Source organism: Cynocephalus volans, chromosome 3 (assembly GCF_027409185.1).
Source record: "Cynocephalus volans isolate mCynVol1 chromosome 3, mCynVol1.pri, whole genome shotgun sequence".
NCBI classification, from domain to species: domain Eukaryota; kingdom Metazoa; phylum Chordata; class Mammalia; order Dermoptera; family Cynocephalidae; genus Cynocephalus; species Cynocephalus volans.
In genome coordinates, this window is record NC_084462.1 from 174,828,850 (window position 1) to 174,855,813 (window position 26,964).

The 26,964-nt window shown below is 49.3% G+C and overlaps 1 protein-coding gene across 2 annotated transcripts in view; it reads right to left on the reverse strand.

Annotated features, from left to right (window-relative positions):
• The window catches only part of SYNE3 (spectrin repeat containing nuclear envelope family member 3), an 89,169-nt gene that overhangs the window by 46,545 nt on the left and 15,660 nt on the right, over positions 1–26,964 (reverse strand). For both annotated transcript variants that reach the window (XM_063089465.1, XM_063089464.1), the window contains exon 2: positions 2,854–3,011. In XM_063089465.1, the coding sequence (XP_062945535.1) occupies positions 2,854–2,997 (144 nt within the window). In that variant the 5' untranslated portion in view covers positions 2,998–3,011. The remainder of the gene's footprint in view (positions 1–2,853; positions 3,012–26,964) is intronic.

Below are 26,964 nucleotides of genomic sequence, written 5' to 3' on the forward strand. Positions count from 1 at the left end.
ATTAACTTTAACAATATATTAATTAAAACATGGATATAAGTTGATGTACTTTGTAAACTGTAAAGTGATTATGTAGATCCTCTCCCCATGTGTGCAAATGGACAACGGTCCCAATCCTTTTTGTTACTCCATAGGATAAAAATCAACGATGATGACGATGACGATGGTGACAATGATGATGATGATAGTGCAGAGGGACTCCCCTCCTGCATGTGTTGTCGAAGAGTAACATTAAACAGGCTCCTTCCGCAGGCTCTTTGTGTGCACACGGGCGGGTGGGGGAGCAGGCAGAGTGAAGAGTGGGGAGATTCCCCGAGAGAGGGGTGGGGACTTTTTTGGCCAAGTAGCAGGATGTGGCAGGGCCCAGCTGCAGCAAGCACCCAGACAGGGACCCTGAGCCCTTCTCGGCAGCAAGCTGCAATGTGGAAAACTAAAGCGCCACAGTGGCTAGTGTGGGCTGAAGATCCGAGGGCCACTGTGGAATGTTCTGGACTGAGTATGACTACCCACCCCCACCTGGGATATTTCATACCACTCAGGAGCAGGGCCCCACAATGTGGCTGAGGGTGAATTTCTTGCCATCCAGGGAGAGACTTAATTTGATTAAAAATAACAATAATAATAATAATAACAACTAAGGATATGATATTTTGACTCTCAGAGTTGTGAAGGAGACTTCCTATGCCCCAAGCTAGCAAGAGGGACATTGTGGTAATTCCAGTCTTACAAACGAGGTGCTGGGACCCACAGAGACCAATCTCTCTTCGCAGAGAGATTCTCTGCAGCAGTCAGAGAAACCTCCCTCCCATCTGCTGCCCAACTTAAGCTGGGGGGGAAGCCAGCCGTATAAGTCAAGAGAGCCAACAACTATGGAGAAGAAGTGAAATTCAGTCTCTCTTTGCCACACTCAGCAGGAGCCAGCCGGGCCTGGAAAGTCCCCTTGAGGACAATGGCCCCTTCTCAAAGCCTAGCGTCCTGTCCTCACTGTGTGATCTCCCCCAGGCTCCTGGACCTTTGCCCTCCTGATTCCTCATGAGGGAGACACAGGCTGGATGGGGTGATGGAGGGATGGAGGGAGAGCAGTACATACAAACTCCAAGATCCATTGCCCTTTTCAAGGGAGTGAGTTTGAAGCTTCCCTGCTAAAGGGGGTAGAGCTGGCCTGTCCCAAAGGCAGCCAGAACACCAGGCCCCATATGACCTGAAGCAGAAACCACTGCCCAGAAATACCAACCAGTGGGATGTTTGGGTGGTCCTGGGGCTAGGAGAAGCCAGAGGCCATGGCTGAGCTGGCAAAGCCAAATTTTGAGAAGTAGGTTCCACTCTCTTTTGCTGCCCTGATGATTATGCTCTTTGGCTAGTGTGAGGTTCTTTTATAGTCCAGTGCCAGCAAGGATGCGGTCCAGGAGGCTTGGCAGGGGGTGCTCAGCCAACTGGGAAAGAGGCCTTCAGCTGCAGCCACAACATTATTCCGATTTGAAGTGGCCAGTGAGGGCAAGCGTAAGGTGGGGATTGGGTGGATGGAAAAATTTCAGAAGGGAGAAGAGTCAGGAGACCAGGAAAGCTGGAGGAATGGGGCTAATCAGGGCTTTCCTTTAATCCAGCTGAGACCAGCTGCCTGCCAGCTGAGCACTGTGCTGGGTGTTGAGTTCTGGATGAAGAAGACACAGCCCAGTGCTTCCAGGCTATGGGGGAGGGAAGGCTGCAGAGAAGAGCACAAATGACTGCAAAAAGAGACCACAAAGCATTATGGAAGTTCCAGGAGGAATCAGGAGAAATCTAAGAAGTCTTTTGGAGGAGGTGGCATTGGCAACAGGCCTCAGAGATGGTACAAACAATTGAAGGAGATTTCAGCAAAGGTAGAGAAGCAAGACATACTTAAGGATGGGTGCATTTGGATTTTGGAAGCCAAGCCCCAGGAAATTCTAGGATACCCCTGACCAGGAAGGGAGCCTGAAAGCCAGCAAGGCAGCCAGCTGGCTGAGGCCAGGATTCACGTGCAGGACCAAGGGAATCTGGAAATCAGAGAGCAAAGAGAACAAGATGGTGGGACCCAGGAAAGGAGAGAGAAGCCTCCAAGACCAGCTCCTGGATGCTTGGGGATTGGGCAGGGCCCGTCGGCATGTATCCCAGTGGTCTAAAGCCACGAGAAACAACCTCCTGTCCTTGGCCAGCTCTGCCAGCGTACCCTGCACTGTGCCAAGCACATCAAGGAGTTGTTCGCCTTCATCTTCCCTCCCTCAAGCAAGGCAGCAACTATCACCTTCCCCAGGAGCAAGCAGAAGCTCAGGGAGCTCTGGAAAACTCTCCCAAGGTGCCGTAGCCCTAGCAGGGATTGGAACCCAGGCCTGCCAGCCCTGGAATCCAGGCTCTCAACCTCTGCGATTCTTGCCTCCCAGGAGTGGCGTGCTGTCCAGTCACCCTTACAGATGGCTCTGACCACAAGCCTCCCCTGCCGGCAACACAAGGGGTGAGGGGGTCCCTTCCCTGCTTTACAGATGGGAAAATGAGGTTCCATGAGGGCATAGGGCTCGCTTCTGGCCACATGGCTGCTAAATGTCAGAAATGGATTGGAACCCATATCCCTGTCACTGCAGCAAACAGGCTGATGTGCTTAACAGCTAGTGCAGGAATCACAACAGAGACCACAGAACCTGGGAGGAAGGTCCTATGGGTAGGGGGAGATGGCACTAGCTGCTCCCTTTCACCAGAAGGCAAGAGTGAAATGCTTTCTTTCTTACTGTGAAACTGGTCTAATCCACCCCTGTCATTTAACAGACAGTAAAGCTGAGGTCTGAAGAGGAGGGACGCAGCCAAGGCGGCAGGGCCCTCCACGGCCTCGCCTCTGCGTACCTCGGTCTCCCGCAGCCTGGCCTCCAGGGCCGCGCGGGGCCCCTGGGTGTTGTCATTGACCTGCAGCCGCTCCTGCACAGCCTGCATCCACTGCAGGGCATCCTCCATGCTCCTGTCGAAGCCCTCCTGGGACTGTTGAGTCATGGCACCTGCAGGGGCTAAAGGAAGGACCACATGAAACCAGGCAGACAGGCAAGAGTGCCAGGGGCTGCAGAGGGGCCCCCAAGCAGGCTGATGGGGCCGGGGGACAGACGTCCAAGACAGGCCCATGCCCCACCACCCACACACCTCCTGCTGCTTCCAATTTGGTGACATAGCCAGAGGCGAGCATGTTTGTCAAATAGACAAGGACTGGAAATGGGCAGGGAAGGAAAACAGGTCTGGCCTCTCATGGCCACGGAGCAGGGCGAGGCCCAGGGCGCAAGGCTGGCGAAGGTTCTCCCAGCCTCTCAGCTCCCTGCTCGCCTCTCCTCCCAGCTCGGGGGATGGGCCACTCTCTTCTGTCTCTTCAGGTTGAAGGCCCCCCACAAGAGGGTCTCAAAGCACACCATCTAATGCGATGTCTGAACCCATCACGAATCTTGATGTGAACAGACCAAAGCGAACCTAAGGAACACAGTTTTGGGCATTGGCCAAGCTGATGCCAGCCCTGAGTTAGCATCTCAGGCTGGGGATGGCCGAGTCAGCTGGTACTGTCCCTGCTTCTCCACCAACTTGGGTCCACAGCAGACGCCGCTACTGTTTCCTGCTGAATCACCCCCCACCCACCTCCACTCAGCATCCCCGGCAGCCACTGCTGATCTCCTGACTTAGCACCGAGAATAAAGCCACTCGCTACTCCTGCCTGGGGCGATGCCTGTCTGCTGGCACGGGTCACTCATCCAAACCCACCCCCCTAACTAGACTGCCCATTCCTCCTCGATTTACCCTGGGCTGTAGATGCAAAGTCCCAGATTTTCTTGTGCGACTTTCATAAACTCCCATTTAGCCCAAGCAACACTCCTCTGTATTCCAGTTCTGGTTGTCTGCTTACAGCAACTATAACCTGCTTTGGATTAAAGTTATTTATATCTGCATTTTATGGGAAAGGATTGTGTCTGGCTCATCCTCCAATCTCTCACAATGTCTTGCAGAGTAAGCCCAGTGTGTCGAACTAGCCCAGAAAGGGTGCAAAGTTTAATGCACCAAAAACCTCACCACACAGCACTATTTAAAGTGGCAAAATGAAACAAAACTGAAAACAACCTAAATGTCCAATGACAGGATTAGTAAAGTAAGTTACAGTACACTTGCACTTTAGGATATTGTGCAGCCAACAAAAAGTAAGCTTGCAAGGAAGAATTTTTAGGATATAATGATAGTGCTAAAAATGAGACAAAGTTAAATGTTCAGTAGTCACAATTCTACAGCTAATAAAAACTAAACGAAACATCAATAACAAAGATCTATGCCAAGAGAGAAAAAGGTTGGGAAATCTCGCCATTAGAGGGTTCACATGACTGACAGAGCCGGTGTGTGGGCAGAGTGGTCTATGCAGCTCTTAAGCACGTCCCATGTGACCCTCTCTCTCCCTGGCATGGGGCAGAGGCACAGTAACCTTAGAGGCCACTTGGCTAAGGACGACTATCTGTAGTTGGTGACAACACCACTGGAAGGTTTTTTTCCTCTAAGGCACTTTGTGAATTTTTCAGAAAGGGCAATCATTACTTTATAATGAAAACAATAGATAAAACCTTTTCGTACCATTGGCTGAACTGTTTGTGGGCCCTTTTTTCTCAGTCATGCGTTGGTTGTTCAACAAGTGTCTACTGGGAATCTGGGCACCCTCCCTGGGCCCTGTGCTGGACAGGAGGAACCTTCAAAGGAGGACCCATAATAGACAAAGAGAACACGCGACAGGCCATCAGAAGTGTGGGGAGTGTGGGCGACTCCGGGTGGGCTGCACTCTGGGAATGGGGCCCAAGATTCAGGGCTCAGTCTCCCGATGTGTTGTTTTATTTCAGAGCTGTTTTGATTTTTTCGTAGCAGCTTAATATGTTCCCTGCAGCCACTCCCTGTCTTTGAATGCTTCGTTTGAAAAGCACATTAGAATGTGCAGGCGTTTAAATTGGTTCATTATGGCTCTAATTTCCTGTCTAGCGTGTGACTTGACTGGCTTCCAAACGCCCAGCTTTTATTTTTATAAAGCAAGGAGTGGGAGGCAGAGAAACGAGTCTCCCCCGGAGTTTCAGATGACAGGACAGTGAGGGATTGTGGCTCTCATCGCCAGAAGGTAGTGAGGTTTTGGACAACCATTCTCTTTAGAAATGCCCCTGGCCTGTGGGGCATGGTGGTTTGACACCTGGAGGGACATCAGATGGAACACAAGGGGACCAGCAGGCATATATGAGGCTCTCCTCAAACCCACCTATGCGTGGGCTGGGCGTGACTGCAGGCAGAGTTCAGGAGACCTGGGCCTGGTGGCCTATTCTGTCAAACCATTTCATTTCAACTCACTGAAGCACACAGGAATTAAGCACATGCTCCAAGCCAGGCCTATTGCTGCAACCGCAACAGCGAATAAGCAGATACCATCCCTGCTCTCAAGAAGCTCTCGGGACAATGGACGAGCTGCACACTGAACATGCATGTGGCTGCTGGAGGATGAGCCCCCAGCAGGGTGAGCCAACTCTTAACCTTTCCTGCAAACCTTTCTCAGAATACAGGCTTTAAATGCCAAGAATAAAATACACAGAACTACTCTGAAAACCTAGTTACCAGATACTAAAAATCAAATTCGTGAGATACATATACACACATGCACACATGCACACATACTTCTTTATTAACACATTAAATCATGAGCTCTAACAATGGATCAATTAACTACCGTGATTTTGAAAGTGATGAGCATAAACATTTGAAGATATTTGCAGCCACTACACCACAACCTAGAAATACACGTGACCAAATCCCAGGCAATGCAAATAACAGAGGGGCACTGCTTTGTTTTTGCCTCATGTGTACTTGAAGGACATGCTGTCAGAGGTGAGTGGTAAAAAGGACATAGTTTCTTGTCCAAGTTCATGGCCCCCTGAATTTTATCCGTAGGACCCTGTCAGTCCGCAGACTCACGTAAGAGTCCTGATGTAAGCCTTTTAACAGCCAGTGGATAGGAGAGCCTGTTCCTTTAAGCAAGTTTAAAAGTTTGAAAGATGAAAAAGCAAACAAACAGCTCAACAAAAGGTCATACACAGTTGGATAAAAGACCAGGAAGGCACTCTTCCCACGCATGCCTCCCTGAAATCTCACCAGGGAACCTCATGGACTGGTCCCTTTGTGGCCAGGGGTGGAGGCGAGGCCTCAGGGGGACAGACCGATGTGACCAGGTGAGTAGGGCAGTGCCAGACACTCTCTCAGAGGCAGGGCAGCCGGCACATCCTCTATGAATGGTGGAGCAGTGTCCTTGGAGAACCCACACGATGTTCTGGCCCTCTTCCCATGCCTGTAGGCAGCAGCCAGACAGGGCTTTCTAAAACACAAATCCAGCCGGACAGCGCCCTACTTAAGAGATCGGTTGCAGCATGGTCTTCCAACTGGCCCCCCAGCCCCCAGAACCCCTCCTCACAGCCCACCCCACCGCAGATGTGCAGTTCTCAGCGAGCAGCCTCCTCTCTGACAAAGCCAAGCTCATGATCTCTTTGGGGAGCATGTCCCTCCCCAGAGCATCGTTATCTGATGTGGAGCCCAGGGCAGCTGTGCCAACCCCGTACTTTTCTGGGTGGGCTCACTATCCCTGCACCCCACGGTTCGCGAGCCAAGGTGTCAGCCCTTCACTGAAGAGATGAGTGAGCAGCCAAAATGATAGGCAGTTCTGGGTGGGAAGGGAGCAGGGGCTTGCTAAATGCCCAGGCAGGGGAATTAGGAGAAAGCCCTGGACTTGGAGTCTGGACATTTACCCTGAGCAAGAGCCTTTGCCACTCTGGGCCTCAGTTTCCCCATCTGTACACTGTAGGTGTTGAACAGAGAGTTTCTGAGGGAACTCCATGGTTGTGGGTTGAGAGGGTCCATGTTACTGAGACCCCCTACAAGCCAGGTCAAACCTGGCCCTGAGCTGAGCCTGGGGACCAGCTTCTGCTCCCAGACTGTAGCCTTGTCTGGGCCCTTTCTCTGCCCGTGGAACCCCTCCTCAGCCAGCTTTGAGCACACCTGCAGCATGACCGTCCCCTCTAAGGAAGGCCAAGGAGAGCCACCTCCCACAGCCATAACTAAACACAGCCAGTGGTCACTTTCTGAACCACTTCCAAGGGAGAATGGTCCAGGGGACATTATACATTGGCAGGGGGCACATATTTTTTATAAAGGGCAAGGTGGTAAATATTTTTAAGTTTGTGGGCCACATACAGTCTCTGTTGCATATTCTTCCTTGATTTTACAACTCTTTAAAAATGTAAGAACCACTTTTAGATCACTGGCTCTACAACAATCAACCACAAGCCAGATTTGGCCTCCAGGCTGTAGTTTTGCCAACCCCTGTTTTAGATGGTCCAAGGCTACAACCAGCAACTGCAGGAAGCCACAGCTGCCAGAAAAGCTTGCTGGCCAAGTGACCCCACAGCTACGTGTCATACGATGGGGCACGTTTCCAGGCCAGCAGGACCTAGAACTGGTCCTGATGGTTCTGGCCCCACGATTCACTAGCTAGCTGTGTGACATCTGGCCAGTCACTTAATCTCTCTGCATGTCCATCTCCTCATTGGAAAATGCGATAACACCTAGATTTGATTAATGAAAACACCACCTACCCAGCGCCTGGAGCATACCCATACTTGGAAGTGGTTCCTTTTTGCCCAAAATGCCACATGTGCCAGTAGAGTTTTTCGTTCCTTTAGGAACCTGCATCCAAACAGCAGCTCTCAAATCATCTCAAGGCTGGTGAGGGTAGAAATGGAGGTGACTGGCTGCTTGAATAATGGAGTTTTGTATCCTAATAGCTACTGAGTGCCACGTGCTGAGGATTTGGAGACAAACTGGAGGTGGCTCTGACCCCAGAGGGCTCCTGTCCAGCGAGAAGAACGGACACACGATCAGTCACAGCACAGCCAATGTGAGCTTTGAGAGAGAGCAGCATAGGGGCCTTGGGACCACCACAGGGGGGTTGTCACCTGGATCCAGGAAGGCAGGCTGGGTGGGAGGTGCTGCATGCTGAGGACACAGGAGTCGGCTCGCAGTGCACTGGGGGATGAGGGGCTGGAGCGTGGGAACGGGGGGTGTCAATGGAGGAAGCTGGGGTGGGACGAGGACAGATCAGAAGGCCTTAGGAGCCATGTCCAAGATGCTGGACTTGACCTGAGGGCAATGGGGGGCTGGCAAGTGTTTGGGTGGGGGCAACACGATTCAGGCAGATCACCCTGGCCTGGGTGGGTGGAGAGGGGGGCTCTGGAACGGTGGAGGGCTGAGATGCGCCCCGAGATGGGCGGCTGCACATGGCCAAGGACGGGAAGCTGTGGGATGAGCACAGCTGCCCGCCTCTCTGGGAGGGGAGAATTTTCATCTTAAGGTTCGTTAAATGGAGACAGTATTTTTTTTAAAAAGGAAATATGCATTTTCCAAGCATTTCCAAACATCACGACAAAAACATGTACTGAGGGGTAAAAAATAAGCTGCTTCTGTTTCCAAGCCCCTTCTGGGGATCACCCCTGAGGTGTGGCTGCAGGCGGCAGGAGAATGGGACTCCAGGTGTGTCCCTGGGCTGTCCCTGCTGAGTCAGCAGGTCAGCTGGCCACGAGCACACTGCCCCTTTCTGGTCAGATTGGCGCTGGTCTCCTGGAGGAGCCACTTAGAAAGGAAACAGTCTGGTTTTCAGCGCCTGAGTAATTATCACAAATGACAGCCGGAAGAGAAGTGATTTTTTTTCGCTTGATGGTAGAAAACTCAGTTGGGGCAGACAATGAGGCAGCCTTGAGACAGAGCATGTTCTCAGAAGATGGAACCTGGTCAATAGCCATTGGCCCGGAGACTGGCCAGTCCGCGGAGATGGGCAAGACCTGCGTCATGGCTGGAGACACAGCCTCCCCAGGAATGAACTGTGAGGATGCACTTAGGGAGAGGGCAGGGAGCTTCCAGAATCTGAGCTCCAAGCCTGAGCCATCTCCTCAAGAAAGGAGACCTCAATCAGAGTCATAGGGACAGCTTGGAGCAAACCAAGGAAGGTGAAATGTCATAAGCAAGTACCAGGTCAACAGAAGGAGATTAGAACATATGAAATGTGATATAGATGTAAAAAAAAAAAAAGATGAGGCACAGGAAGCACCTGCCCAGTAACAGGTGCTCAGAAAACGAGAGCTGTCATCACCCTCTCCAATCACAGATAAGAACACCGAGACTGGAGTGACCAGCACAGGGCACAGAGCCTTTCATGATAGCACTAAGATTTGAACTTTGTTCTGCTAGATTCCAAGGCCCATGCTTGTTTCATTGGACAACACTGCCTTTAAAATGAAGTTCTTCCACCCAGCATCAGGGCATCTGACAGAACTGCCCCTGGGAGTTCAGAAACCTTGTCACCTGTCAGGATCCGACCAGGCAGGGTAAATGCACTCTGAGTCCAGCTATGAAGAACAAGGAATGTAACGAGGGGCAAAGGAGCTGAGAAGCCAAGAGATCAGCCACTAGGCTGAAGAGACAAAGTGGGGACAGACCCAGGTTGGGAGCAGCTAAGTAGCAGGAGTTGGAGTTCCAAAGAAGACACGACATCTGCAGGAGACCCATCTAGGGTGGAGAGGCTGTTGGAGACACTTCCAGCCTTCTCCTTGCCTCGGCCCTATGGACTTACCTCTGGCCCAGCCAGAAGCCGGCACGGGGAGCCTGGACCACAAAGCCTGCAGGGGTCAACCCTTCTGTGACCCAGGCCAGAGCAGGGGACAGGCAGGAAAACATGTGACAGTCTTCAGGCCAGGGCTGCACAGGCTGTCCATCTGAGACTGTGAAGGACACCAGCTCCCTTTGCCCTGATTCCTGGCCCAAGAGCAACTGGCCAAGCTGCAATTTGATCTCAGGGGACCAGCCTTGCAGAAGAACAGGATACTGAAATTGACAAAAACACCTAATGCTGACCGCCTGCAGGGTCAGCCCCAAGGATTGCCAACTGGGGCTCAGAGTCCTGGATCCTGGGGATTGGTTGGCTTGGACTCCTTTCCTCTTCCTTCCCCTTCCTGGGCCCTGCAAACTGAGGCTGCTGGTGGAGGCCCCTACTTGGCTCTGCAGTGCCTCTGGTGAGGGGCTGACACCCCATAACAATCAGGTTAGGACAGTCCCCTGTCTTAATTCCTCCAACACCTTAACAGCAATTTAAAAAATTCTCTGTGAATTTGTAAACACTGTAATACTGATTGCCATTCAATGATTCAGAGCTCTAAGAATTCTGCTGTGGACCTAATCAAATCCTATTAGGGAACACCCCTAAAACTTGTCACCAAACCCCTCCTGAGCAAAGAAAGGGGCAAAGTCAGGTTCACAGAGTGACTGTCATGTGGCTGGCATTATTAGTCCCATTTTATGAAGATGGAAACTAAGACTCAGAGAAGTGAATAGCCTGCCAACAAGTGGCAGATCGTGTTAACAATAACAGTAATAGCCAACATTTATCTGGCTTTCTGTATGAGCCTGACTCTATTATAAAAGGTTTATAGCTGTTAACTCATTTTTTCTACAAAGATCCAGTGAAACACATATTATTATCCCTACTTTATAGCTGAGAATACTGAGGCTCAATGATCCTAGGAAAAGTCTAAAGTCAGAGGAATGCTAAGGGGCAGAGGCAGCACTTGACCCCAGGACGGCCCCAGTCCAGAGCCTTTGCTCTTAAACCCCATGGTGCTACACAGCTTCCACGGCCCTCCCTGTAGCCCCAGAACCTCACTGAGAGCTGCCACACAGTGCAGGAAGCCTGGGGCAGCCAGCACTCTGTGGACCTTCGCCAATAAGCATCCAAGTTCCAGCAAGGTGACTCCAGGGTGGAAACCTGGGCCTCAGCTCAAGAATCTAGAGTTTAAGACAATAACCTGAGCTCCCAACTGCCAGCCAGCTGCAGTCCTACTATGTCCGGTCACTCCAGCCCTGTGCCAACCCACTGACATTTTGTTCTGGAACCCAGAAGACATTGGGATTCAGACCTGAGGAAACCCCAGCTCCTATGGCAGGCCCTATAAACAATTACAGCCTCGTGCTCCTGCTTAGGCAGCCTGGCCAGGGGCCGCCCACTGCAAAGTGACCCAGAGTCCTGGCATGGTGTGAGCTCCCCTTGCGGTGACTCGCCCTGCTCTCCCGTGACTCATTCCTGCCCTGCCACACACAGTTCCCACCCTTATTCTCTCTTTCCCACTGCTCTCTCATACGCAGATGGAATTTCAGGAACCGAGCTGCAGCTGGTTTTAATACCAACGCTTTTTCCAAGTGGATTCTGGGAACACTCTCTTTTGTTTAGTTATAGTAGATGATGTTGCAGAGAGGCCATTGTCCAGAGCACCGAGAGGACGGTCCTTGGCAACTCTCATGTGGCATTAGCAGAAGGCGATTCTAAGAGTGAGGTATGTAAAAAAGAGGGAAAGGAACTCACAGGGAGTATAAATTGGCCATTTTCACATTCTCTTATTTAATCTTGCAACAACCCTCCAAGGTAGTAGAATCTAGTTAGGAATGATTACTGGGTTTTATCCCATCGTAGAAGTAACCAAACAGAGGCTTGCATAGGTTAAGGGACCGCACCAAAGCCACACAGGCTCCAGGGTGTCACAACCACCCTCTGTCCACTGGCTATAAATGGTTATACAAGAAACCCCACTTTGTAAGGGGGCTGTGAGGTAGGTCCACAAGTATGGTCACAAAGGGGACGGGTGGTGACTGCTTTCAGTACAAGGCTCGGAAAGTGATTTTAAATGAGCTGCGCTGTAACAGATAAATGGTATTTGGCAATGAAAACTGGCTGCTCTCTGGCACACCTCCTTCCCCAGATATGCCTACTATAAAACAGCATTTGCAAACACTCTTAAATTAACTAAACCAAGCTCTCCATCAACAGGCACAGCCTGGAGGATGCCAAGATGTCTACCTGGCACTGGCCTTGGCAATGCATGGTCAAATATAAGTGTCTGATGGGAGAGAAGGCACAAGGGCAATTAGGAGAGAAACAGGAATGGGTGGGGGGCGGGGGGCAGAGTGTGTGCAAAGTAACAAGTCAGTCCCCAGCTGCGGGATGAAGACTAAGACTAGATGCTGCAGAGAAGAGAGACATCCCTGGGGCGCAGCCAGGCAGGTGGCTCAAAGGAGGATGGCTTGCTCCTCGAACCAGGTGTGATAGGCTCAGGCTCAGGGAGGGCAGTCAATCAGAGGCTGTGAAAGGGAGGGCTTGCTGGGGCCCCTTCAGGGGGTCCAGAGGGGTCTCCGGCCACAGGCAGGCTGCTGGCAGGTGGACAGAGCTGGTCAGAGGGCAGACAGGGTCAGAGACCTCTGGCCACGGTGTCAGGGGACCAGAGAGGGCATGGCTGGGACATTGAGTGCCATTGGCCACAGGTGTGATATGGGCTGGCCAGTCAGCATGGTCCAGGGCATCTGGGAAAGAGAGCTTTAGGTTGGGTGGGTCGAGAAATCAATTTAGGGGTCTTGATTAAAAGTGTTTTGTAATGAAAGAAAATAGAATAGAAAATGTCACTGTGCCTCTCGTGGACTAAGGATAAATATGGTTTGGGGAGACTTTTGCTTGTTTTGTACATGTGTTGCATATGTGTAAGTGTAGTACACATTTCTCACTGAGAGCTGTGATTTAAACAAAACCAAAACCCTTTGAGGAACGATGGGCTAGGTCCGCAGTTCTCACACTTGAGCCTGCCTTGGAGTCACCTGCAGGGCTTGCTGGGCCCCACCTTCAGTTTCTGGACTGTGGGTGGGGCCTGAGAATGTGCATTTCTAATAAGTTTCTGGGCACTGTTAATGCCGGTGGTAACAGGACTTTGAGAACAACTGGATTAGAGGACGCATAAGGCTCCAGTAGGCTAGAATTTATTATTCCAACTATGGGGGGTATGTGTACTTGGCATAATCATATGCACGGGGTGGAGGGAGGTTGGAGCCAGGTGTTATCAGGTTTGAGTCGATGTGGGCCATGATGAGAAGTCTGAAAGCAATCACAACTCATCACAAGTCCCAGAAACCCCTACCTTTCTTGCCTCAGGTGCATCTGTCACTTCTGTTTCAGGACAGCCCAGCAGGCGTCCTCCTTCTGCAGAAGGACAGACTGAGCTACTGGCTACTTGGGCTGCTGACTCCGTCCCCAAATTCCACTGGTTATTTGCTGCACACAGCTTCTCTGGAGGTGCACTTAGTGGCTGCTTTTGTTTAATTCACAGACCTGAGGGTGGGGACACACATTCCTCAGAGGCCCTGTAGGTAACCAGAGGGACTTAGCTGCTTCCCCACCCAGGCAGGGCTCCCTAAACTACAGGTGCCACCAGCTCTCCAATCTCACCTCTCCCCGTGGATGGCCACCCCTTCCCCACAGACCCCGGACCTCCCATCCTCTGCACTCACCAAGCTGTCTTCTCCCGCTCCACCCCTTGTCTGGGCCTACACTACTCCCTCTAGGATACCCAGCATCCCTGGGGGCTCAGCTCAGAGGGCTCAGAGGACACCTCTTCCAGGAAGGCTTCCCTGAATGACCAATGTAGCTGTATCCTGTGCAGATGTCAATCTTCACCTAGATCCCAATGAACGAAAAATATGTGTCCCCTCATCTCTCTTGCTCCCCACTTCAACCCTCCCCACTGAGCTCAGTGCCTGCTCTGAGTAAATATGATGCATGAAACTTCTCCCATCTCAACCCTGAGGGCCAGCAGAGTCTTGTAGGGATCAGGGGAGGGGTGGGGTGAGGACAGAGCCCGCACTCAAGGGGTGCACCATACACCCCACCACCCTCTCATTCAGCCCATCTGCACAATGCTGGGGAGAAAAGAAGAAGCAGCTCTTCCCCAGCCCCAGGCCTGGGCAGTGAAAATACCACCCACGTTCCTCAGCACCCTGTAGGTGCGATCTCATGGCCCTGGTCCTGTAGGAGGGTTCTCCATATGGCCTGAGGCCTCAAGGGCTGCTTGGCCAGCCCCTCCCAGAGAAAATCTCACACAGTGAGCTGGGGCCAGCCAGGGAGTCGGGCCCCTTGTCTCTGCACCTGCCTTCGCCTTCGCCAGTGACTCATTGCGGCATACCCACAGCATGGCACTCTCTCCAGCCCCCTCTCCCAGGTCTTATCGGCCCTCGGAGTTAGAGGTGCCAAACACAGGCCTCGCCCTCTCCCCCACCTCCTCATGCCTTCTCATCAGGCAAGAATCTTCCCCACAGAGTGAGCATCCCTCAACCCACCAGACCTGCCTGGCTGGCTAGCCCAACCTTCCTGGGCATCTCCCACCAGAACCAGCTGCCTCCTGGACTGACTGCACCACAGCCCGAGGGGCAGGTCAACCACAACCATCATGCATACCTCACCACAGTCCTCCTGTAGCCCTCACACTCAAATGACACGTGGACAGACCCTTCTAAAATAAAATTATTGCCGCACAGTAATATATTCTCAGACCCCGCTCTTATCAACATGGACTTTAGAAATGACAGCCTCCTACTAGGTGAAAATGTCTTTTAATTGAAAAGCACTGCTCCCAAAGATAGGGTTTAGATTTTTGTTTGTTTGTTTTGTTACACAAAAGTTTAAAAACTTTTCATAGAACTTGCAGTCTCCAGAGAAATCTTCTTCAGTCCCCAGTTTGAGAAACCTTGGCCTGGAGGATGAAGTGGGGCTGGGGCTCCTGCCTAACTCTACAGCCCTAACTGCTCACCAGCTGCACCACACTGCTGATGTTTCTAGAAGCCACCTCACCAGCTAGTTCTGCCTGGAAAGTCCTTCTCCAACCCCACTCCAGCCCGTCCCTGCACACCCTCTTCCAGCAGACTATTCCCTGTTCTCCTTGAAACTTCAGCTCCCAGCTGCTCAGAGGGAGAAACCTTTTCAGCCTCCTCTCCCAGCACGGAAACAACCTTTCTCTTCTTTGGGTCCCAGCCGGGTCCTGTGCACGCTGCCATTCATTGCCTGTTTGCTAAGCACTTTACGTGGGCTTTCCCATGTTCTCCTCCCAATGGCCCTAGGAGGTAGGTACTGGATTGGTCCCACTTCTCAGTGAGAAAACTGGGGCAGAGCATGGCATGGCAAGGTTACTAACGATACAGCTGGCATGGGAATCAGCAGCCCCACCGCACTGTTCATATTCTACTGTTTGTGTTTCTTGGCACAAACCACAGGAGCTCCCTGAAGGAGGGCAGGGTCAGATACACCTTACTGATTGATCGGCAGGAGATCGGGGTTGCCATTACTTTATTTTTAATAGCTTTATTGGGGATATAACTGATAAGCAAGAAACTTCACATATTTAAACTGTTATAATTTGATAAGTTTTGACACATACACCTATAAAACCATCATCTCAATTAAGATAATGAACTTACCCATCAATCCCAAAAGTTTCCTGGTCCCCTTGATAATTGCTCTCTCCTGCCCACACTGTGTCCCAGCAACCACTGATCTGCTTCCTGTCACTACGGATTCGTTTGCATTTTCTAGAGTTTTGTACATAAATGGAGTGGTATGATACAGCATATACTCTTTTTTATGTGCTCTCTTTTTTTGGTCTGGTTTCTTTCCCTCGACATACTTACTGTGAGATTCATCCGTGTGGTCGCCTGTATTAATGGCTCACTCTTTTTTATTGCTGAGTGATATTTCCATAGCATCCCTGTACAACAGACTGTTTATTCATGCACTGATGAATAGTCCTTGGCTATTACAAATAAAGCTGCTACCAACACTTGAGTAGGGACATGGGCTTTCATTCCTGTTGCATAAACACCTAGGAGTGGAATGGCCAGATCGTATGGCAGATGTATATTTATGCTTTTAAGAAACTGCCAGGTTGTTTTCCAGACGTACCACTTTACGTCCCACCTGCGGTGTGTGGGAGCTCCTGTTCCTGCACATCCTCACCAATGCCCTGCATGGTCAGTCTCTTTCACTTTAGCTCCTCTAATTAGTGTGTAAGGATATCTCATTGTGGTTTTGATTTGCAGTCCCAAATGGCGAATCACCTTGCTACTTTTTATGTTCGTAGTGAAAGGACACCCTTCCTGAGCTCCCGGACTCTGTGCTAAGTACCTCCCAGGCATCTCCTCCGTTAAGGCTCCTTGGTGTGCTTAGCACTAGGCTTGTTGACAGAAGACTAAGGGAGTGACAGCTGAGTGACTGGGAGATACACGGCCAGTGGGGACCTGCTCCAATTCCAGCGGCACTGCCAGAAGACTCCTTGAACAGGGGGCTCTCTGAGAACAAAACCAAGCAACTTGACCTAAGAGCCAAGAGTGTGTAAAAACAGAAAAACAAATGGAGTCACCCAAATGTGTGTGTGGTTCTCTGAGCTCCCAAAGAGCACTTCTGGGGGACTCTAATTCTGTCCCCCAGACCTGGATTCCTGCACAACTCATGTAGCTGCCACGGGGTCTCCTAGCATCGGGGTTGAAAATCTACAACTTTTGAGTCTCTGTGGTTTGGTTCTGGTCCAGGTCCTCTGAACTCTGAGCATGTTGTTCTCATTTAAACATAAACGGCATCTGGACCCAGCCCTTGCCTCTTTCGATCACAATACCTGGAACAGACATTGACACCTAGTACGTGCTCACGAATATTTGTGAATGAAGAAATAAATCTGGAAAATATAAATAAGAATACCTATTCCCACCTGTACTTAGTAGGTACTCAAAGTGTTCCGTTTCTTTTTTTGTTTAGTTTTTGTGTTTTGTTTTGTTAATTAAAAGAAAGAAGTGTGGGCTGGCCCGTGGCTCACTCAGGGAGAGTGCGGTGCTGATAACACCAAGGCCCCGGGTTTGGATCCCATATATGGATGGCCGGTTCGCTCACTGGCTGAGTGTGGTGCTGACAACATCAAGTCAAGGGTTAAGATCCCCTTACCGGTCATCTTTTAAAAAAAAAGAAAAGAAAAGAAAAAGAAAGAAGTGTGGAACCAGGATGAGCATCTCTCTGCCCTTATCAGTCCTTGATATACACATGCTACGGTTCAGGGAAACTGAGCAAGGCAGGGATCAGAGGCAAGAGCAGACATCAGCACAGGTTCTGTTAAGTCCAACATAAGAGCTTTGCTTCAGGCCACAGGTGGCGGTGGAACAGGTTGTGGAATGGGATTAGGGAACATGGTTCCAGTGCAGGCTCTGCCACCAACTCACTCCCAAATCCCAGCCTTCTCGTTGGTAAAACAGGAGCAGTAGTTGTCACCTGACTTCCACCTCCTCTGAGATGGGTGAGCTTTACACTGGAAGGTTGTTGTGAATGGAAGGGGCACATCCAATTCACCTGCGGACTTTTTTTTGTTTTAACAGAATCACTGTTAGTAAGGGAAATATATGCAGCTGAGAAGCCCTGCCCTATTTGAATGTGAGGGACTAGAATATCATCTTCTGTTCTGGCAACCTAATGGCTAATTGTACCATGTTACCATGTTACGATACAACAGGTAATAGCCACGGGCTATAAAAACCAATTGTGGCATAGCATGTTGGCATAAATGCTACATTGTTCCAAGCTATGATTCCAACCTGTAACAGCTGGAGACCTTACTAAGAGCTGGCTCTTTGTGCCAGGCCCTTTTTCAGTTCTTTAGAAACAAATCTCCTGTCAGGTAGATGCTATTAGCCCTACACTATAGATAAGACAACAAGGCACACAGATTTTAAATAACTTTCCCCAAAGCATGCAGAACCAAGATTGAAACTCGAGTAGTCTGGCTCCTGAGGCTTCCCTTTAAACACTACACTGTACTTGCAGACAAACGTTCAGCACCCACCTAGACAGTGTGTTTGGTTGGTTAGAGAGCCAAAGGCGTGGGTAAGGTAGTAGCTGCTGCTGGGTGGTGGATGAAAGAGCTGCAAAGAGCTCCCTGTGGTGGCCTTACTGCACATCTCAACCAGATACTATGCAGATATGGCCCAGGGCAAGTGTTCGCCATTTGGTCTGGGCGTGTGGCCCTATCAGCAAAGTTGTATGTTGCCGCTGACCCCTTACACCTGCAGCCCTTGTCATGTAGTGCCAACCAGCATGCCCCACTTGGCTTTGGATTGTTAGTTCATGGGTCCATCTCTCTATTAGACTGCCACCCTTGAGGGCAGAGACGGTGCCACCTCCACTCTGTATACTAAGGCGTGGGACACAGCAGGCACAGATGAGGAGAGCAGTGCTGCTTACTGCATGAATGAGCACAACACCGACATTCTTAGCAAAGCCCAGGCCAGGGTGGGGAGTTGCTAGAACTGCCCCCAGATTAGAGACTGGCTCTAGATCTTAGGCTGCAGAGCTAGACCTCATGGGATTACGGGATACCCGAAGGAGCCAAAGAAAGATTGTGTGGAAACCTCTCTGACTCTCAGCATATCACAACTGGACCAGTTCTTAAAAATCCTCTCATTAGTAGAGAGTAGAATAATAATTACCAGAGGCCAGGAGGGGAGGGGGGGGAGGAGAAATGGTGGACTAACAGGAACAAAACTACACTATCTACCCTAAGTGAGTCATTGTGCAGGGTATGCATGCATTGAGTCAACACTCTGTTCCACACATATGTACAAGTAAATGTTAAAATTTAAAAAAAATTTTAAAATGAATCCTCTTATCTAGATGTGCCATTTTGGGGCTGGCCAGTTAGCTCAGTTGGTTAGAGCACAGTGTTAATAACACCAAGGTCAAGGGTTTGGATCCCCGTGCCGGTCAGCCACCAAAAAAAAAAAAAAGAAAAGAAAAAAGAAAAGAATGTGCCATTTTATAGATGGGGAGACTGAGACTTAGAGAAGAAAAGAGACCAACCGAAGATCTTGGAGCAACTCAGTGGCAGAGCTACGGCCAGGACCTACCTTGGTATAGAAACAAACATCCTGTGCCTCCGAGGGGACATTCCTTCAAAATGACCCACAGACAAAGAAACAATCAGTCCTCATATTTACAGACAATTAATGTTCTTTTTTTGTTCTTGTTCAGACAATTAATTTTCAATAAGAGTAGCAAGATGATTCCATGGGAAAAAGAAAATATTTTCAACATATGGAGCTAAAACAACTGGATATCCACATGCAAAAGGATGAAGGGGAACTCCTACTTCTCACCATACACAAAAGTTAGTTCAAAATAGATCAAAGACCTCACTACAAGAGCCAAAACTATAAAACTCTTGGAAGAAATACATAGGCATAAATCTTCCTGACCTTGGATAAGGTGATGGTTTCTTAGATGTGACACCAAAAGCACAAGCAACAAAAGAAAAAATAAACTGCACATCATCGAAATTAAAATCTTTTGTGCTTCAAAAAACACCATCAAGAAAGTGAAAAGACAACTCACATAATAGGAAAAAACTTTTGCAAATCACATATCTGATACAGGACTTGTATCTAGAATATCCTAAGAACTCTTACAACTCAACAATAAAGAAATAATCCAAGTATAAAATGGGCAAAGGATTTGAATAGACCTTTTTTTTCAAATAGAATATACATATAAATGGCCAATAGGCACATTGAAAAGCACAGAAATGATGTTCAACATCATTGGACATCAGGGAAATGAAAATTAAAACCAAAATGAGATAGCAATTCACACCTACTAAAATGGCTATAATCAAAAAGACAAATGATAATAAATGTTGGTGAAGATATGGAGAAATTGGAACCCTCACATGCTGCTGGTGGGAATATAAAATGGTGCGGCCACTTTGGAAAACAGCCTGGCAGTTCCTCAAATGATTAAACATAGTTACCGTATGATCCAGCAATTCCACACCTAGGTATACACCCAAGAGAAACAAAAACATATGTCCACATAAAAACTTCTACACAAAGTTCATGATAGCCCAAAAAAAAATAATAATAAAACCAAACAGCGGAAACAACCCAAATGTCCATCAACTAATGAATGGATAAATAAAATCTGTTATATCCATACAGTGGACCATTACTCGGCAACAAACAGAAATGAAGGACTGGTAGCATGCTACAATGTGTATGTACCTCGAAAACATTGTGCTAAATGAAAGAAGCCAGTCACTGAGGCCCACCTATCATATGATTCCATTTATTCCATGAAATGTGTAGAACAGGCAAATCTATAGAGACAGAAAGCAGATTAGTGGTTGCCCAGGGCTGGGGCAGAGGTGTGACTGCCGAGGACAGCCAGGTTTCTCTCAGGGTAATAAAAATGTTCTAAAAATGACTGTGGTGATGGTTGTACAACTCTGTGGATATCCTAAAAGGTACTGAATTGCACACTTTAAATGGGTGACCGTATGTTATGTGAACTATATCTCCATAAAGCTGTTTTTATAAAAAGAAACAATAGAATCTTAAAACTAGGAGAGCTATTCAAACTGACCTAGTCTAACCACACATCTCTGCTTGAATTTCCTTAAACATATACACACCGAAAGGCTCCCAAGACTCTCGCACACCTCCAGTGACAGGTGGCTCGCTCTGTCCTCCAGGCAGCCAATCTTGATATCGCATAACTTCCTTCTAGGGAGCTAAAGCCTGTACCTTACTGATGATATGAGAACGTAAGGGAGCTGAGGGACTGCTTGAGATCTTTTCCTAAATGAAGAACAGTACCTTCTGTTTACTGAACATGTATTAGGTGCCAGTCAACACGCTCCTTCCTCTCCAGGCATTCATGACCTCACCTGATCCGTAAGGCAACTTTGAAGGTGGATAGCACTGTCCCTATCTCAGAGACAAGGAAACCGAGGTTCAGAGAGGTGAAACAACTTGACTTTAAAGTCTCAGAACTGGTCACTGTTTTATTAAAAATTATAATTGACATATAATAATTGCACATATTTACAAGGTATCGTGTGATTTTGGGTACATGTATACAATGTGTAATGATCAAATCAGGTTAGTGACATATCCATCACCTCGAACATTCACCATTTCTTTGTTTTGGGAACATTCAACATTCTCTTTTCTAGGAACTGAAGACATGCAATAAATTGTTGTTATTAATTATAGTCACCCTACAGTGCTATAGAACACTAGATCTTATTCCTAGGAGGAATAGCTGTAATTTCATGTTTGGTAACCAACCTCTCACTATCCCCCTTCCCTCTTACCCTCTCCCACCTCTGGTAACCACTGTCCCACTCTCTGCTTCTATGTGGTCACCTTCCTTTGCTTCTACAGGTGAGCGAGACCTGGTCACTGTTATTGCCCAAGAGGCAGAGCTGGGCATTGAACCTGGGTTTGAACTCCAGAGCTGTAGCTGACCCAGCTGCTTTAGCCAGACAGCTTCTGAGAGCCTGACACCATTCCAGCATCCCAACTGGGCTTACAGGCATTATACCAATGACACGAAATTTTCAAATTAAACAATGGAACAAACAGAAAGCAAACTCTGCCTCCCCAAAGAGATGCTGAATGTAGCCCGATGGGAAGGCATAGACTGCCCTGGGAACAGGAGGTGTGGCCTCCAGTGGCAGCGTCACCCTGGGAAGCTGGCTGACCCTGGGCTGACTCTGGGGAAATCAAAGCTATGTGAGGCCCTCAGAAGCCTTCAAATAGCCTTGGGCACCAGGGCTCTCAAAGCAAGGGTGCAGGATTTTGAGTTTGGAATTCCTGGGAGGAACAAACCCTCCCCTGTGAGAAGCTCCTCAATTCAGTTCAGCACTTGCTGAGTTAATAATAAAATGTTTTTATACTTGAGAGGCAGGTCTTAATGTCCATTCCCATTTTACAGATGAGGACACTGAGGCTGAGAGAAGTTTCATGGCCTGCCCAAGGTTCCCGAGCTAGTAGCCGGGAGATGAGGAGCCAAGTCTAAGACCATTTGACTTCCACATCCAGATGTGCCGGCGCTGTGCTGCTCGGACCTGCAGGTTCCTCAGCTCATGCTCTCCAGAACCCGAACTCTAAATGACAGTGTTATGGGGTCAAGTGCACAGGCACACCAGAAGCTCTTGACATCTACAGAAAGGAGCAATGACTCTGATCAAGGGATCCAGGGAGGAGCTCATAAAGAAGAAACATCCTGGTTGAGACGTGAAGGGTGAGCAGGGTCTGGATCGGACAAGAAGTGGGAAAGGGCATAATAGGCAGATAGTGCAGGACTAGCAAAAGCTGGGAGGTGGGAAAGTACAGAGCCAAGTTCAGGCTGCAGCATGGGCTTGGGAATTAACAAACGGACTGAAGGAAGCAATGCCAGAGAGGCAGGCTGGAGGGACCTGAACAGACAGGATTCTCAGAGGTGTGTGGATTTTATTCTGTGGGCCATAGGGAGCCAGTGAGAGTTCATGAGCAAGGCAGTAGCATGGCCTGGTCAGTGACAGGACCCACAGACAGTCAGGGCAGCATCTACTCAACTGTCTGGAAACAACATTGGACCAAGCGAGGTCCTGGTTACATGGCATCTGCTACGGGTTGAATGTCTCTCAAAAGTTCACGTGTTAGAAACTTGATCTCCATCATAACAGTGTTAAGAGGGTGGGAAATCCTATGGTATTTGAAAGGGGGAACCTTTAAGAAGTAATTGGGTCATGAGGTCCTTGTGAACGGACTGATCCATTCATGGAGTAATGGGTAGATGGTTTAATGGGCTATCAGGGAGTGGTTCTGACGGCTTTATAAGGAGAGCATGTGAACAGATTAACTCCCTTACTCATGCCATTCTTGCCATGTGACACCTCATGTTGCCACAGGACTCTGAACAGAGCCCCCACCAAGAAGAAGAACCTCACCAGATGCACCCCCTGGACCGTGGGCTTCCCTGCCTCCATAACTATAAGAAATAAATTTTATTTTCTAATAAATTATCCAGTTTCAGGTATTCTGTAACAAGCAACAGAAAACAGACTATAATAGCAGCCTAGGTCGTAACACTAGGACATGCCTTGTAAAGTGCTATTACCCTAAGGCATCCTTTTTTATCGTAAAACAGCTGTTCAAAAAAAGGTCCAAGAGTTCAAGTGGAAGGATTTTTTCTCAGGGACTGATTAAACTTGCAATCTGGTGAATTGAGGAGAGAGGCCTCTTTTCCTCCCAACTGCCTCTTTGCCCTCAGCCTGTCCTCACAGACCCTCTTCCAGCAAAACACCCAGCAGTGCACACTTTGGCCAATGCTGTTTAGTGGGTAACAAGCCTCCTGTCTGCTCCTACCCCGCACCCCACCACGGGCTCATCTGTGATCCTATGATTGCCCTGGATGGATGTAAAGGTTACCATGGGCCTTGACCTTTGGATGCCAAAAAAGTCTCCTGTGAGTTGGGTAAAATGTCACCAAATACCAGTCACAATGTCAAGAGTTCCCATGTGTAAGGCTACCTGCTGTGTGCCAGGCACTGTGTATCCATTACCTCACTGAAGGCCCCCATCAACCGCCAAGGCAGGGGTGACCCTGCCTTACAGGTGGGAAAACTGAGGCTTGCAGGAGCCAGCTCTCCCACCCAGCTCAGACAATGCTGAGGCACTGAGTGGGAAGCCAGCCCAGGCCTGTCTGGTTCCAGCGCCTGTGCCATGCTGCAAAATGGTCAGCAAAACAAGGAAGTGAGTCAGGGAGGCAGAGGAAGGGGGTTCCTTTTTGAGTCAGAACAGGATTTCCCAGCACACCCCTGGCCAATTGCAGAGACAGGCGGGTGGGGGTGAACCGCAGTGGCTTGGGCTGGTGAGGCACCTACCCCACGCCAGCCCCTCCTGGGTGAGTGTGCCTGATAGGGGGACACGCCCGGGAGGCACGCAAGGCTTGGTGATACAGCTGATGGGCCTGGAGACACCTCCCTGATAGGTGACCTGGGAGTACAGCTTGAAATGGATCAGGCAGTGCAGACAGAGAGACACAGAACCTGCTGCGGGGGCCCAGGGCCTGGGGTGCCATGTTTGGGTCAAGCAAATCCAAGTTTGCTGTTACCCCTACCACTGAGCTTTCATGGCACTCAGACGGGCGGGTCATCTGAGGGCGTGCCCTCAGAGGACCCCCAGACGACAGCCAGGAGTGGGCCCCTCTCACCTTCCAGCCGAGAACCACACCAGCCCCAATTTCCACCCTTTCCAAATCCTGGGAGATGCTTCATTCATTGATGACAAATCTCGTTTCGACGCTTACCCTACCCTAGATTCTGTGGTCAGTGCTGAAGCCACAGCAATGAACAAATTGACAAGATCCTGCCACCCTGACAAAGCTCACGCTCTTGGGTGACCCCCTTTCCCCTTCTGGAAAGTGGGTGTGGCCTTCAGAGTATTCTTAACACCTGTGGATTCCTTCCCCCACCCCAATCTCTACAACATGGTTTTTCTCAGCACAAGACCTTCTGGAATTCACCAGTTCACAAATGTCCTGTGGAAGACTCATTAAATTTGCTTCTCAATATGTCTCTGTGGCCCAGGTGTTTTAACCTGCCTCCTCTGACAACGTGTTGGGGCCTGTGGGTGGGCTATTGAGGGCTCCATGAACCCCCCGAAACCGTGCGCAGCATTCCCACGTGTGCGTTCTTCTGGTGAGACCGCATGCACATCTCATCAGCTTCCCGAGGCTGCTGGCTCTGGGAAGATGAAGACCGAGTGCAAGCTCGAAGACCAAGTGCAAGCTCAAAGACCCAGTGCAAGCTCGCCACCAGCAACCCGGGGGGTCAACCATCACATTCTCATTGTAAACAGCCCAGACTATTCTGCGGGTGATGTCACAAACTCTCCTTAACCATTTCCTTTCTGCTAGACAGTTGTATTCCGTTTCTGTTGCTGTTGTTTTTCTCAGCCCAACATTTGCAAATTTATCATTTATTTAACAGTTGAGCACACAGTGGACCGCTTGGGCCACAAAGCAGAGCTACTGCTGGGCTTGGCCATCTATTCTCGTATTATTGTGCCCACATGGCATCTTTCTGATCAGGAGCCATTACTTTCTTAGCCCTCCGCACTTTCTCTTTAGCATCAGCAGCCTTCTTTTCAGTGCCATTTTTAAACAAAGAAACAAAATTTCTGGTCACTTGGCTGGAGCTGCCTGGCCAACAAGGAGCATCAGAGCAGAGCCAAATCTGGGGGATGGAGGGCTGCTGCTGCACAGGGCAGGGCTCGCTCCTGGTGAGTCACTGCCCTGGCCCCTGGCCCTTCACACAGAGAATCACCAAGGCCTGGCCTTGCTGGGACCCTTCCTAGCAGTGGCTGAGAGCACAGACTCAGGAGCCAGCCTGCCTGAATTCAAACTTGACTTTGCTGCTGAAATGTTCGGTGGCCCTAGCCAAGTGGATTCAATGCCTCTAACTTTACCTTCTCATCTGTAAAATGGGGATAATAATAGTATGAGCTTCTCACTGCCAATCTGGTGATTAAGTGAGTTAACATTGGTAAAGTGTTTAGAACAGTGTGGGCACAAAGTAGGTGCTACATAAGTGCTTATTAAATAAATAATGTTAGCAAATGTGAAAGTTCTACTGAGGGGGGGGAAACAAAGATGCACTATAACAGTCCAACAAACTGGAAATGGTTAAGAAAACACAGTGACATCCACTGCATGGAATATTCGGGGCCATTTACAATGAGAAATGCAATGGTTAACACCCTGGAGGAATGCTGTGGCTGAAAAGAAAAAGTGTGCTGCAAACCTTGATGCCCCCTGCTCCAGGGGTCGGCACACTTTTTCTAGAAGGGGTCAGCTAGTAAATCTTCCAGGCTTTGAGAGCGATATGGTCTGGGTCACGACTACTCAAATCTGTCGTCGCAGCATGAAAATAGACATAGACAATATGTAAATGAATGAGCATGGCTGTGTTCCACTGGAACTTTGTTTACAAAAACAGGTGGCATTTGGCCAGTGGGCCACAGTTTGCCAATTTCTGCTGTGCAAATTATGCCAAACTATGTCAAAAAAGATGAAGATTAAAAGGAACATGAAAAAAATAAGAGTTCTCTAAGAGGAGTGGAACCATCAGCACATTTCTAAAATTTCAATTTCCTTAAGAGGGTAGTAACAGGTTTTTTAAAAAAAATTAAAGGACTTTAAAGTTACATTCAAATTACAAATTAAAATATTACAGTTCTATTAGACTTTAGAATAAGTATAAGTGAGTATAAAGCCCAGCACTCCCATTGAGCTGTACAGAAAAGTGACAGACTGTGAAGTATAAACAGTCTGGGACTAAATCTGGCTTCTCCGTCGACTAGCTCTGTGACTCAGGCAGAGTTTATAAACCTTTCTTTTCCTCAGTTTCCTCATTTTACAAATGAGGATAACAATGGCGCCTACAAGCATGTAAAGAGCCTGGCACTGAGCCCGGGCACAGCAGGTCCTCAGTACTAAGAAGCTGCCCTCAGCTGCCCACCCAGGCCAGATCCGGCCGACCCTGGGTCTACAGCAGCCCCAGGAACAGAAGAACAGGAAAGCCCAGCCTGCCTTACTTTCCAGACGAGAAAAGTACCCTCCACAGTTGTCAGGTTTGGTTTACAAAACAACACAGAACCACTCGAACCTCACTTTTAATGTAATAAATGGCACCCCCGCTGTGGGAGGAATAGCCGAGGAAAGGCAGGTTCTTTGTACATGGGGTTACTCAGAGGGAGGGAGTCTTGGGCTGTACTCACTGAATTCTTGGGAGATCCATGGCCCTGTGGGGGCCTGGACCCTCGGCCAGTCAGCAGAGCCGAACCCATGCCCAGCTTCAGAGGCTCAGGCACAAGCGTGCTTTGATTCATTTCCCAGGTAATCTGCCAGCTTTGCAGGAGGCAGGAAGACCAGAGTCTTGCAGCAGAAAGGAGCATCTAAGGGCACAGGGTCAAGGGCCTTTCTGACTCAATGCCTCCACTGCTTCACGATCCCAACTCAAGAAAGCCCAAGATGCTGTGCGGGACAGTAGAAGTCCTTCTCCATCTGTCTCTGCAGCCTCAACTCCCCCACTCCACCTCCTCTGCTTGTAGCAGGAGCTACCAGTGGCGCTGCACACACCATGAGGCTCCTCCCCTCCATGCCTTTGCTCACGCTGGTTCCTCTGCCCTTCTCCGCCTGGCTACATTCAC